This window comes from Pholis gunnellus, assembly GCF_910591455.1.
Source record: "Pholis gunnellus genome assembly, chromosome: 14".
NCBI classification, from domain to species: domain Eukaryota; kingdom Metazoa; phylum Chordata; class Actinopteri; order Perciformes; family Pholidae; genus Pholis; species Pholis gunnellus.
Genome location: NC_136541.1, coordinates 11,824,501 through 11,837,188, shown reverse-complemented (window position 1 = coordinate 11,837,188; position 12,688 = coordinate 11,824,501). Strand labels below are relative to the sequence as shown.

Below are 12,688 nucleotides of genomic sequence, written 5' to 3'. Positions count from 1 at the left end.
CGATTACAGGACAATAATATGTTCTTATTTGTTATCTCAGCCACCAAATTATATGTGTTGGTCTCTCATTATGAACATAAGGTGTTCATAACCTGACATGATTTTCTGTCTGACGTGACTTTTTAAAAAACGTTCTGGATATTTAGCTCACCATACAACACTAAACACATAAACTTTAACAATCTAAGTGATTGAGACAGAAAAGGGGTTCCAAAAGATTTTATCTCCATCAAAACACACATAGGGTTGCTGATTGGTTGGTGGTGGCCAAGATTTTTGGAGAATATTCCTGTCCTAGAAAATATGATTGTGTTTGGAAAAGCATGGATGAAGCAATCAAGCTCAGACCAATGGGCATTCTGTTTTATGTTGCTTATGACGTCCAACTGAATTCCATTGAAATATTATGCAGTGGTAAAGAGAAGACATCATGTCCTAAGTTTAAGCAATAAAACTAAGTATGCAATAAAATGTATGAATCATACAACTACCAGTGATTTATTTAGGGGGCTCCCTACACACACACATGCTTGTTCTGACAGGATTGTTTTCGGCTCTGCTAATGACTGTCTCTGGCAACAGAGTTTATTTCTCATGTACTAATTAGTTGTATTTCTTAAGAGGCATTTAATTTCCTAATGGAGTAAACAGTGAACAAGCGGTCTCTGCTCCCAGCCTCCTCTCATGACAAACCGCTTTCTCCACCAGCTCACTCACTCTGTGTGGGAGGGCGGTCCGTGATGATGAGCCTGCTAGCAGCCTTCGAACAGGCTATCGTTAGCTATGTGGAGCTAGCGTGCTACCAAACTGTTCAGTTTATTTTCGGGACAGCACGATGAAGAACATCATGAAGCATTATAGACTTATTCCACTACAGCATATTGACACGATCACTGGGAGCTAGGGGCGTCGTTTCTCCACTTACACCGGGTCTGCCCCGACCCCTCAGTGTCATTGTTTGGATGGACTAACGCTAGAGCTAGCACCGCTGCTTGAGACTTCCCGAGCGGGCACGGATGGGATTTACTAGCTTCGCGGCTAACCGGTTGGCGTTAGCTATCTGACACAGGTAGTTAGCTTTGTGCTTGTTTCCGACGTGTTTTGTTGTGTGTTCGCTTTTACTGTTATCCTAAGCAGCTAACGTTACCCAGTTACCCACGCGACCAACTGTACGCCAGACTTAACAGTAGCGTGTGTATCAGTCGAGGTGTTCATATTGTAGCGTTAGATGACATTGATCTGCTTAGAGAACTTGGCTAGCATGGTTTCCTAGCGAGCTAAGAAACAACACCTAATGTTGATCCACCGAGCAGCATAACACGAACTAGTCGAGGTGACTGTCAAGCCCAGGCTACAAGCTATAACTAACTAATGTGTGTGTGTAATGCTAATGCTTGTTAGCAAACACGTTTGTTTACATGGTGTTTGAAGTGCTTCCATTCGACATCACTGGACATGTATCAGTTAATGTGCTGCCCTCTTTGAGTTAGCACGAGTTATTTTAACACCCACTCCCTTAAGCGAAAGTTATTTTCATATTTCTGTCTGATGTGATGACAAGTAATGTTGTCGTTAGGTTAAGCTAACGTTTCTTGCTAACGCTATAATGATTTAGGAAAGTGTGCAGTGACATCTTAAATTACTGCTAGTGACATCGTTACAGTTAGCCAGCTAAGTGGCTATAAATGTGTTGCTACCAGTCCGCTGTCAAACTGAACGAAAGTAACTCAACATAACGGCTTTGTGCAATACAGTCGGCTCACAAACACTTAACGAAGAAATATACAGTGGTGCTACAGGCATTCCCTGTTATGCTGTTACTGCATTTTATATAATTTTTTTTGGCAACCCATGATACATTGGGGTACCCCCACAAGTGTATATTTAGCATATTTATATGCTGTCACTATGCAGCTCTAGCATTGCTTCAGTCAAATGTTTACCACAAGCACTCTGCATTATTGTGCACGGGTCAGTGATTTATATATAATCCCATTTCCTTCTTTCTCGCAGTTGGTTGACATTGCACATGTGATAATTAGTGGACTCTGAAAATAGCAGATTTGTTGGCACGACCATGCCTCCAAGGCCTTCCTCGGGAGAACTATGGGGGATGCACTTGATGCCCCCCAGCATCCTGGTGGACTGCCTTCTGCCAAATGGCATGATTCTCACGTTGGAGTGCCTCCGGGAGGCCACGCTGATTACAGTCAAGCATGAGCTTTTCAAAGAGGCCAGGAAGTACCCTCTTTACCATCTGCTGCAGGAGGAGAGCTCCTACATCTTTGTCAGTGTCACCCAGGAGGCAGAGCGGGAGGAGTTTTACGATGAGACCAGGAGGTTGTGCGATCTTCGGCTCTTCCAGGCCTTCCTCAAAGTCATTGAGCCAGTAGGCAACAGAGAAGAGAAAATTCTCAACAGAGAGATAGGTACGGTTCATGAATTTGTATGCAGTTGCATAACAATCCACTGTACTATACATTATTGTACTGTGTGTTGCCCTTGGCGTTGTCATTACCCACAGTCATGGGAATTAACCTAATACTGTTTTACTGTTCCCATGAAAAATGGAAAAAAAGTTGAGTGTTTATCCAGCGCTTGTTCTTCCTTTCAGGTTTTGCCATTGGAATGCCTATATGTGAGTTTGATTTGGTGAAAGACTCGGAAGTGCAGGACTTCAGAAGGAACATTTTAAATGTTTGCAAAGAGGCTGTGGACCTTAGAGACACTAACGGACCCCACAGCAGAGCTTTGTACGTCTATCCTCCCAATGTAGAATCTTCTGCAGAACTCCCCCGGCACATCTATAACAAGCTAGACAAAGGTGGGATATTTGTCTTTGGGCTCAAAATGTATTATAACATTTTACAGTAGTCTTGTTTGCTCCTTCTCTGCATACATAAATGATACCAATTAAACCCTTGTGCTCTTTCCCTCAGGTCAAATCATTGTGGTCATATGGGTTATTGTGTCACCCAGCAATGACAAACAGAAGTACACCCTGAAGATCAACCATGACTATGTGCCAGAGCAGGTGATTGCCGAAGCCATCCGTAAGAAGACACGTAGCATGCTGCTCTCCCAGGAGCAGTTAAAGATGTGTGTACAGGAGTATCAGGGAAAGTACATCCTCAAAGTCTGTGGCTGTGACGAGTACTTACTGGAGAAATATCCTCTGAGTCAGTACAAGGTAATCTAATTTAATCTCACATGTGCTGCGTCTGATGCTATTGTACTTAGTGGGGGAGAGATCCATTTCACATCAAATTATCATCCAACACAAATGTTCTTGACATTTATGACATGAAACGAAATGTGATGCCTGTAAAATGTGCTGATTCAAGAATAGAGACGGTATACATCTTGGTATATAAGTACTGAATGAATGTCTCGGTTACTGCTGAGTTGTACTTGTAACATCCAATAATTTACTTGCTGATAAACCTAGAAATTGTATGAAAGGGCTTCAAAATGTCAAACAGCATGAATCGCTTCCAAATGTCACAATCATGGCTGCTTCAAAATGTCACTTTCTGTGTCCTTGACAGTATGTGCGCAGCTGTATCATGTTGGGACGGATGCCCAACTTGATGCTAATGGCAAAAGACAGCCTGTATTCCCAGCTGCCCATTGACAACTTCACTATGCCGTCGTATGCAAGGCGAATATCCACAGCAACGCCCTACATGAATGGGGAAACAGCCACCAAGTCTCTCTGGACTATCAACGGGACGCTGAGGATCAGGATACTGTGCGCCACTTACGTCAATGTCAACATCAGAGACATTGACAAGGTACACCGGTGTGGTGCGATGACTGCTTCACCTTGTTTTATTTATAGCTTCTCTGCTTTGTTCTGGTTTGACACAAATACATTCTGACCGTAATCTCACGTCTCCACTACCTCGGAGGTTCTTAGAAGATGGAGCACAGTGTTCTTCGCCTCATGCGGTCAGACATGCGGCGAGCGATATCTTTACCGGTTGTTCTTGTGGCTGCTCTAGATCTACGTCAGGACTGGGATATACCACGGTGGAGAGCAGCTGTGTGACAATGTCAACACCCAGCGCGTGCCCTGCTCAAACCCCAGGTAGTACGCAGTGAAGGCTGGCGATCTATACTCTGGGCTCTCACTGAGCTGTGTGACCGTAGTGAGATTGATTATGTTAATGGCACCTTCCCTGTTTATTCCAGGTGGAACGAGTGGCTGAACTACGACATGTACATTCCAGACATCCCCCGTGCTGCCCGACTCTGCCTCTCCATCTGCTCTGTGAAAGGAAGGAAGGGAGCTAAAGAGGTTAGCTACTGTGAAAGTTAAAACGCTACTCGAGCAGCTACTTCGCAAGAAGTATGTCAAAAAATGCAACTGGTGTGTCTGCTTTCAGTGCAGCCAAACAAACTAGCATTGTTGTAATAACAAAGTCAATCAGTAATTGTCCTTCCATCACGCCATGAGCAGCTGTGATCCGATGTGGTTGCTCCCTCTTGTTTCAATACTTTCTGCAATAGATTGAACTGATCGGCCGTCTAAAAGTACCAAAAATGACAATGTCATGTTCCGTAGACGCAGTTTAGAGCGATAACCTTAGGGACAAATACATTGCCTTTCCTGTGTCCGAGCGCTTCGCAATAAAAGCCACTGCAGTGCGTTTCACCAGCTGAACACTTTCTTGTGAAGCAGCAGGAGTAGGAACTGTTTGGTTTGTATGAGCAGTAACTTAATACAGCTTTGACACGGCAGTGGGAGGGTTAACAGTAAACAATGAGGCTGATATCAACAGGGTAAAACAGTAACCCTGGATCACATACAGACATCGGTTTCCTGTGAACCTCCTCATGCAGGGTTAGGTAATCTGAGTCCAGCGCTGTAATGGTTGTCTCTGCCACTAGCTATTGAAAACAACTTTATATAAAGGTCACAACGGCACGTTAATGAATTGAATGGCTATTTAGAAAAACAGAAGAAAAAAAAATTGCCAACCAAATAAGATCACGCAAACCCTAAGAGTTTGAGTCCTATTTGAATTAAAGCAGTTCTCACAGTCAGCTAATATAAGCATGAGAAATAAACAGCTCCCGTCCGTTCCATAGCCTCGAGCGGTTGCCTCTCTAATCATTTTCATATGCATCATCTTTCTGGTATTTTCCTGCAGGAGCACTGTCCTCTCGCCTGGGGCAACATTAACCTGTTTGACTACACCCACACACTAGTATCAGGGAAGATGGCGCTCAACCTATGGCCTGTCCCACACGGCCTGGAGGACCTGCTCAACCCTATCGGCGTCACAGGCTCTAACCCCAACAAGGTGAGTGTCTCATCTTTCTTTACAGAGTGGTTTGATGGACAGATCTCAAATGTAAACAGACGTTGCTCTCCTTTAGAGGTTTGTTTGTGTCAGTTAACTCGAGGATATGTTTTTGCAAAAAACATGCGAAACTCTTATGTGCCAAAATCTTAGAATTATAATGTCATTTAAGGTACACAGGTTGTTAAAGAAGATTACTTTCAGTTACACGGACCAGCGTATTGAAACTCAAAGACGATAGAATGACATGGCATAAAACATAATCTTTTCAAAGCTTTTCAACTATGTATTATGCTCATGTCTGCGACTGACCCCTAAGCCTCATGACCCAGTTTGAATCGAGCTGAAGACGACCTGTAGAGCCGGATTTAAGCCGCTTCGGTTAAATCAACCAAGCCTCTTATCCCACCTAATTAAATACTCATTGACACAGGCACCTTTCTTTGATTGCAGTAAACACCTTTCCCTTTTCCACCACTTTCTAATGCTGCAGGAAACCCCTTGTCTGGAGCTGGAGTTTGACTATTTCAGTTGCCCTGTCAAGTACCCTGAAATGACCATCATTGAGGACCATGCAAACTGGAATATATCCAGAGAGCTTGGCTTTAATTACTGCCACACCGGTTTGGTAAGATAACGAGAATTCATTCTGTATGTGTTTTTGTTTAACTGAGATCTGATAATCCTTCTGAGCAGCCGCCACATTGTTGTTCTCTCACGCCACAGACAGCAACTTCCTTTTCATTCAGTTCTATGTGACACAATACGGCACTGGCATTGTTCAGTTTTCATTTACTCTGTTACATGTGTTACATGGTGTCTTAGAGTAACAGACTGGCGCGTGACAACCCTCTGACCGACACTGACAATGAGCAGCTACGACAGGTGTGTAACAGAGATGCGCTGTCTGAAATCACTGAGCAGGAAAAAGACTTTCTATGGAGACACAGGTAATGGGTGTGCACTTGTATGCCAATATATGGGGTTTCTGAGGGGACAAAGCCATTATGTTTTACATAAAAGTCATTGTACTAAGTTGTTCTCTCCCCAAACTCTTTCAGACAAGACTGCGTCAACATGCCAGAGATCCTTCCCAAGATCCTCCTGGCTGTGAAATGGAACTCAAGAGATGAGATCGCTCAGGTAAGCTCAGGTTTCCACTGCTGACACACCTTTATTTTGAAGGACATTATTTGGGAAATGGGTGTGTGCCTGTAGAACTAATGCGCCTCAGCTGATATTTACACAGATAAAACACACTGTCTCATGTATTGTAAGGGTTGTTTATAAATGCAAGAATGCTAAAAACATATACTGTTTTTCATTTCAGATGTATTGCCTCCTGAAGGACTGGCCTGCTATCAAGCCAGAGCAAGCCATGGAGTTGCTGGATTGCAACTTCCCTGATCCTATGATCAGAGAGTTTGCCGTAAAGTGCCTTGAGAAATACTTAACTGATGACAAACTCTCACAGTACCTCATTCAACTGGTTCAGGTGTGTGGTTCAGTTGATGCTTCAGTTTCATATACTGTAGTAGTGTTTTTAGGTAAATAACATGTTTTTTATGGTATTTTCTATGTTTTTTTTCTGCCCAGGTGCTAAAGTATGAGCAGTACCTTGATAACCCACTGGCACGCTTCCTGCTGAAAAGGGCATTAACCAATCAGAGGATAGGACATTTTTTCTTCTGGCATTTGAAGTGAGTTCATTTAAAAAGGTCTTCTTTCAAGAATTTGCGGAGCCGTTTGTATGTGACTTGAAAGGTTAAACTGATGTTTGAATGCCGCTGACGGGGGAAAGGTTGCCAATTTTCAAGCAGCTTTCTATCGTTGCAATGCCACCGGATGACGCCTTTCAAGCAATCGGCAGACACACGTTGGCAAATGAGCGGGCAGCTCCGGGAGCCGGGAACACGAAGGAAAGCCGAACATTTGCACATACCACCCACGTTGCAATGATACAAAGCTGGTTGAAAATCTGCAAAGTTTCCCTTTAAGTTTCGCTGGTCGCCAATCGCATTAAATTCAAGAAAGTTATGTGAAAACAGCTGAGGATGGACACATTTCCCATCAGCACACAGGCAGCCTCTTCATTTTTATTTCTCTCTTTGTGCAGGTCAGAGATGCACAACAAGACAGTGAGCCAGCGGTTTGGGCTGCTGTTGGAGTCGTACTGCCGGGCTTGTGGCATGTATCTGAAGCACCTGAGCAGACAGGTGGAGGCCATGGAGAAACTCATCAATCTCACTGACCTCCTCAAACAGGAGAAAAAAGACGAGGCACAGAAGGTAATCTGACAGCCGGCAGCTGTTAATTGTGATTCACTGAATCATTGAGTTTAATCTTACCAACATCTGGACCAATCAGGCCACAGTACTATACAGTAGAATGATAGTTTGGACATTTGCTTTTTCAGTTGCTTGCTGCTATAATAGCCATATTTTAATACAGAATATTCTTAAATACAAACTGGCGTGAATTGTGACATGTTTAATAATAATGTCAAGCATACTCAAAGTCTATATATATATATTTATATATTGTTTAAGGAAGTGAAAAGTGCCGCAATAGCAAATTATTGTTCCTTATTAGAATACGATGGAATTACTTTTAAAACGGTACATCAGGCAAAAATGTCTATCTCTTATAATTGCACTCAAATAAAGCAAATAATGGCCTTCACTTAAATACGCCACTATTTAAAAATCAACAGCATTCAATTATTTGTAGACATATGACATAGTAAACCGTCTGATTTGTACTAATTTAAAAATTGTTCGCTAGCTCACAAATAATGTTCAGTTTAATATTTACTGGCTACAAGGAGGAGGTTGTGGCAACTAAATAAAGTGTCAATCAATCCTGGTGATGGTTTCTAAGCAAATGCATTGGTTAGCTAGCTAACTAGCAAATTGACTTAATATCTTAATGCATCATTATCAACCCAGTGATGGCCTTTATCAGAGATGAAACGACCAGCACACAGCACAAGACGGGTGCTCGTAGAAGCTGCACTCGGCTCATTGTGAAGGTTCATCATTTTGTTGTTGAAAATCAGCAGCGAGCAGACTGTACTCACCGTACAGCTACCAGGCTGAGGGAGTCGCCAGCTGTGTAAAACTACTGTTTGATTAACTCATGCGATGGTTTCTCTTCTTTAAGGTTCAAATGAAGTTTCTGGTGGAGCAGATGAGAAGGCCTGATTACATGGACGCCCTGCAGAACTTCACCTCTCCACTGAATCCGGCACACCAGCTGGGAAACATCCGGTACATCAGCGCTCTCATCTAACTCCCTCCTCTGGAAAATAGCGTTGAATACTACTTTCCTTTGCACGTGTTGCGTTTGCCTTTTCCCCTCGAAGGCTTAAAATGTTATCATGTAACACAATGCCAGTGTTTTGTGTGTATATAGAGTATATTTAGGGACATTATGAACTCCATGCTCTTGAAGCGCCGCCTCGTTTTACAGCAAACGCGGTCCACATGACTCGCTTGGGATGAAATAATGTATATATTGTTTTGAGTCAGGACTCGGGGGCACAGGCACATGTCCTCCTCCTCAAACATATCCCTGTCTCTGTTTCAGCCTGGAGGAATGCAGGATGATGTCATCAGCCAAGCGACCGCTATGGCTTAACTGGGAAAACCCAGATATGATGTCAGAGCTGCTCTTTCAGAACAACGAAATCATCTTCAAAAATGGAGATGGTGAGTTTTGTCTCTGTGTTTTTCCCTTGTGTCTCTATTGGCCCACCCGTGCTGTGTATCAGCACACACACACACACACACACACACAGACTTGAAAAAGCTCTTGCTGAGCATGCAGCATAATTCAGTCTAAGCCTGTCGGGCATATGATGGCACACAAACACAACCCCATCCCTGTTCTTTACATCGAATTCTGAAAGAACAAGCCACATTATTGGAATCACACTTGAGCGCAGCGGCTTAGGCATTTTGCTGCACCGTCTGTGGCAAAATTGACTTCGACGGCTCTGCTCCATAATGCATCGTGGACTTGATCAAAGAGCAGCACAGCAGCTAATATTCACCTTACTGTCACCTACCTCCTCGTGTCTCTCTACCTCCGCAGATCTGAGGCAGGACATGCTGACGCTGCAGATCATTAGGATAATGGAGAACATCTGGCAGAACCAAGGCCTTGATCTCAGGTAGGCTCCTCACTTCACCATGACAGCAAGGATGCAGGTGCATATTAACAGGCGCTGGATGCTTTCATGTTCTGCACTCGTACCTGAATGCAGATTAGTGGCAACCCCTGCAAGCCACCACAAGTCATTTAATATGTAGTCCGTCACTGCTGCCCTAATTATTTCTGCCTCCCTTTATGTTTCCTGTCCTTCCTCCCCCAGGATGCTGCCGTACGGTTGTCTGTCAATCGGTGACTGTGTGGGTTTGATTGAGGTGGTGAGGAACTCTCACACCATCATGCAGATCCAGTGTAAAGGAGGCCTGAAGGGGGCACTGCAGTTCAACAGCCACACACTGCATCAGTGGCTCAAGGATAAGAACAAGGGAGAGATGTGAGTGGCAAAAACTGTGATTTATACAGCTTTTCCTGATCACGAAGGGTGTCGACGGGGTGTTAGTGATAATTTAAAGACTAATGTGAAGACTTACTATCTAAAAACACATTCAAAAAATGGAAATAGTTCCATACAGCCGCTGAATTGTTATTATTTTCCATTTGTTTGATTTCTCAGGTATGACCAGGCCATAGATCTGTTCACGCGGTCGTGTGCAGGCTACTGTGTAGCCACATTTATCCTGGGCATAGGGGACAGACACAACAGCAACATCATGGTCAAAGATGATGGACAGGTGATTATGATTCCTTTTCTCCGTGTATACATGCGTACTTTCCGTTTCTCTCTTTAAAAAAAATTAAACTAATTCATATTTACTTTTCACAGCTGTTCCACATAGACTTTGGCCATTTCCTCGACCACAAAAAGAAGAAGTTTGGCTACAAGAGAGAACGCGTGCCCTTTGTGCTCACACAGGACTTCTTGATCGTTATCAGCAAAGGAACTCAAGAGTGCACCAAAACAAGGGAGTTTGAAAGGTACCGGCAGCAAAAGTTTGTTTTCTCTGGATTTTGTGGAATATCACTCACTTGTCTTTTCTTCCATGCTTGTATCCCTTGTTGTATTCTCTTTTTCTTTCTCCTCCCTCAGGTTCCAGGAGATGTGTTACAAGGCGTACCTGGCAATCCGGCAGCATGCCAACCTCTTCATCAACCTCTTCTCCATGATGCTGGGCTCAGGGATGCCCGAGCTGCAGTCGTTTGACGACATCGCTTACATCAGAAAGACGCTGGCCTTGGACAAGACGGAGCAGGAGGCCCTGGACTACTTCATGAAGCAGATGAACGACGCTCACCACGGCGGCTGGACTACCAAGATGGACTGGATCTTCCACACAATCCGCCAGCATGCCATGAACTGAAATGATGACTAATACAAGAGAGGAGTAAAAAGGACCGTGGCAACAACGGCACACTAAGAACCAAAAGAATATTGAGAAGCGAGCGAGGTATTTTCCCCAAACACACTAAGGCCTGGTAATACTTCTGCCAGCGTGTGACTCTGAAACATTACCTGCCAGAGCACCACAACACAAGGCTGCTTAGAAGAGCCTATTTCAGGGACATAATGCCTAAATGCTCCTGTTTCTACAGGTTTCTGACTTTTCTCTCTCTCCCTGCACTATGAATTTCAGATGACGTCATATTTCATCAGTCTTCTTCATAGGAACTAAGCAAGTGTAATGGACCTCGACAACGTTTGCCTTCTTTTGTGTGAACAAACTATCTACTATACTACTAGATTTTTTGTATTCGTTATTCCTTTCAGTACATCTACAACCATCAGCATTAAGAAAGCAACATCATGAAGCGGTGTACCATGAGCACAGACTGTTTTTCTAAAGGTGAACTCACTGCTTCTTTTCCACTACCTATTTTAAACTGATGAAGGCGGGGGAGATACCGGCGCACACGGCCAGGCTAGCTGAGACAGAAGGAAAGGGGACAGTGAGAGAGGCCTGGCGGGTGACCACAAAATCAAGATCACCCCCTTACAATCATAAAAAACAATTGCGGAGCTGATAGGGGACATGTTGTTACACCTAGATAGCATTTAACACTTAACGCTAACTGAAATAGCAACTTATTTGTAGCCTACAGATGACGTGTCCTCAGTTTAGAAATAACGGCAGATAACTGACTTTTGTACAGCAGTATATCCATAGACTTGTATGCATTCGGTGCACATATTCCTTTTTGAGTCTATTTTCTACTGAGCCAAAGTACTAGATGTGTAACCCCACTATTTAGCAGTCTTATTGTTAAAAAAAAGAAAAAAAAGAAAAGAAGAAAAAAAAAATAGTCACGGCTATTCCAAGTCTCTTGTCTGTACTCATAGCACTGATCTCTGCAGTATTTGTTTTTGTTTCGTTTCGTCTATCAGTATTATTTTGTGTCTGATGTCCACCTCGCGCAGTCGGAACACAGACGGACCGGAGAAAACCTTTCTGATGGTCGACCTGTTAAAGATGTTCTGAATTGGCTGATGAAAGGCAAGAAACGCAGTAGTGGGGGGGGGGGGGCGGGGAGGCGGGGAGGCGGGGATGTGCAGGGTTCCTTTTGTGTGCTGTGCTGTTACACTATGCAAGTTGTGATTCCTAATATGTACTGTAGACTGCAGAAAAAAAAAAAAGAAAAGGTTGATGTCAGAGTAGGACAAGAGAGAGACATTCATCTCCCCCCGACATGCTCACACAGACAAGTGTGTCAGTGAACTTTGTGCAGACAGTACATGGAAGAGGACAAAAAAAAAAAAAAATGCTGCACTGTAACAGAATCCTCTACTTCTTCCCAACAAAAAGAACTGTGAGAAACGCCTTTGGACCCTGCCTTTTTGCTTCTTACCAGGTTTATATCTGGAGCTTCAATCTAAGCCATCTGTATAATGTTTGGTCAGTCGAGTTTTGCTCCTGTCTTCTTGTTCTCAGTCACACATTTGACGGGTCACTGCAGACAGACTCTCTCCTCACTTTTGCCATATGGTCCCAGATCGTGACGTCCAGGTAAAGAAAAGTAACCGAAGTGAAATCTTTTTTGTCAGCCTTCCAAGTGTCTTCTTCCCCTCTTCTTTCCGATGATTGTCACCCTTATGTGTGGAAGAATAGTCTTTGCAGGTTCGCTCGCTGCACACAGACACATACGTAAGAGGTCAGTAAATGTTCCAGCTTTACCAAATGATACACAACAGGCCGGTTTCCTGGACACTCAAGTCTGTCTGAAAGTCCACCTTTTTGTTTTCTCTACATGGCTACGGACTTAAAAAAAAACGC

The 12,688-nt window shown here is 43.6% G+C and overlaps 1 protein-coding gene across 1 annotated transcript; it reads left to right on the top strand.

Moving 5' to 3' along the window:
- Positions 1-767: 767 nt before the first annotated feature.
- On the top strand, positions 768-11,918 carry LOC306706713 (phosphatidylinositol 4,5-bisphosphate 3-kinase catalytic subunit alpha isoform). Its single transcript, XM_079173876.1, has 21 exons — positions 768-1,069; positions 2,014-2,429; positions 2,615-2,824; positions 2,940-3,190; positions 3,549-3,794; positions 4,005-4,090; positions 4,195-4,300; positions 5,157-5,309; positions 5,803-5,937; positions 6,135-6,259; positions 6,371-6,452; positions 6,640-6,804; positions 6,906-7,009; positions 7,426-7,597; positions 8,472-8,578; positions 8,898-9,019; positions 9,405-9,483; positions 9,685-9,855; positions 10,036-10,153; positions 10,246-10,397; positions 10,510-11,918. Exons 2-21 carry the CDS (start codon positions 2,078-2,080, stop codon positions 10,778-10,780), a joined length of 3,207 nt encoding a protein of 1,068 aa, XP_079030002.1. The 5' UTR covers positions 768-1,069; positions 2,014-2,077; the 3' UTR covers positions 10,781-11,918.
- The last annotated feature ends 770 nt before the right edge of the window (positions 11,919-12,688 follow it).

What these genes read in the sequence shown, in the direction of transcription:
- LOC306706713 (XM_079173876.1), top strand. Translation starts at nt 2,078, where the DNA reads ATGCCTCCAAGGCCTTCCTCGGGAGAACTATGGGGGATGCACTTGATG. An exon ending in CATCTTCAAAAATGGAGATG is followed by an intron (nt 9,020 to 9,404) that starts GTGAGTTTTGTC and finishes CTACCTCCGCAG; the next exon opens with ATCTGAGGCAGGACATGCTG. An exon ending in TGGTCAAAGATGATGGACAG is followed by an intron (nt 10,154 to 10,245) that starts GTGATTATGATT and finishes TACTTTTCACAG; the next exon opens with CTGTTCCACATAGACTTTGG.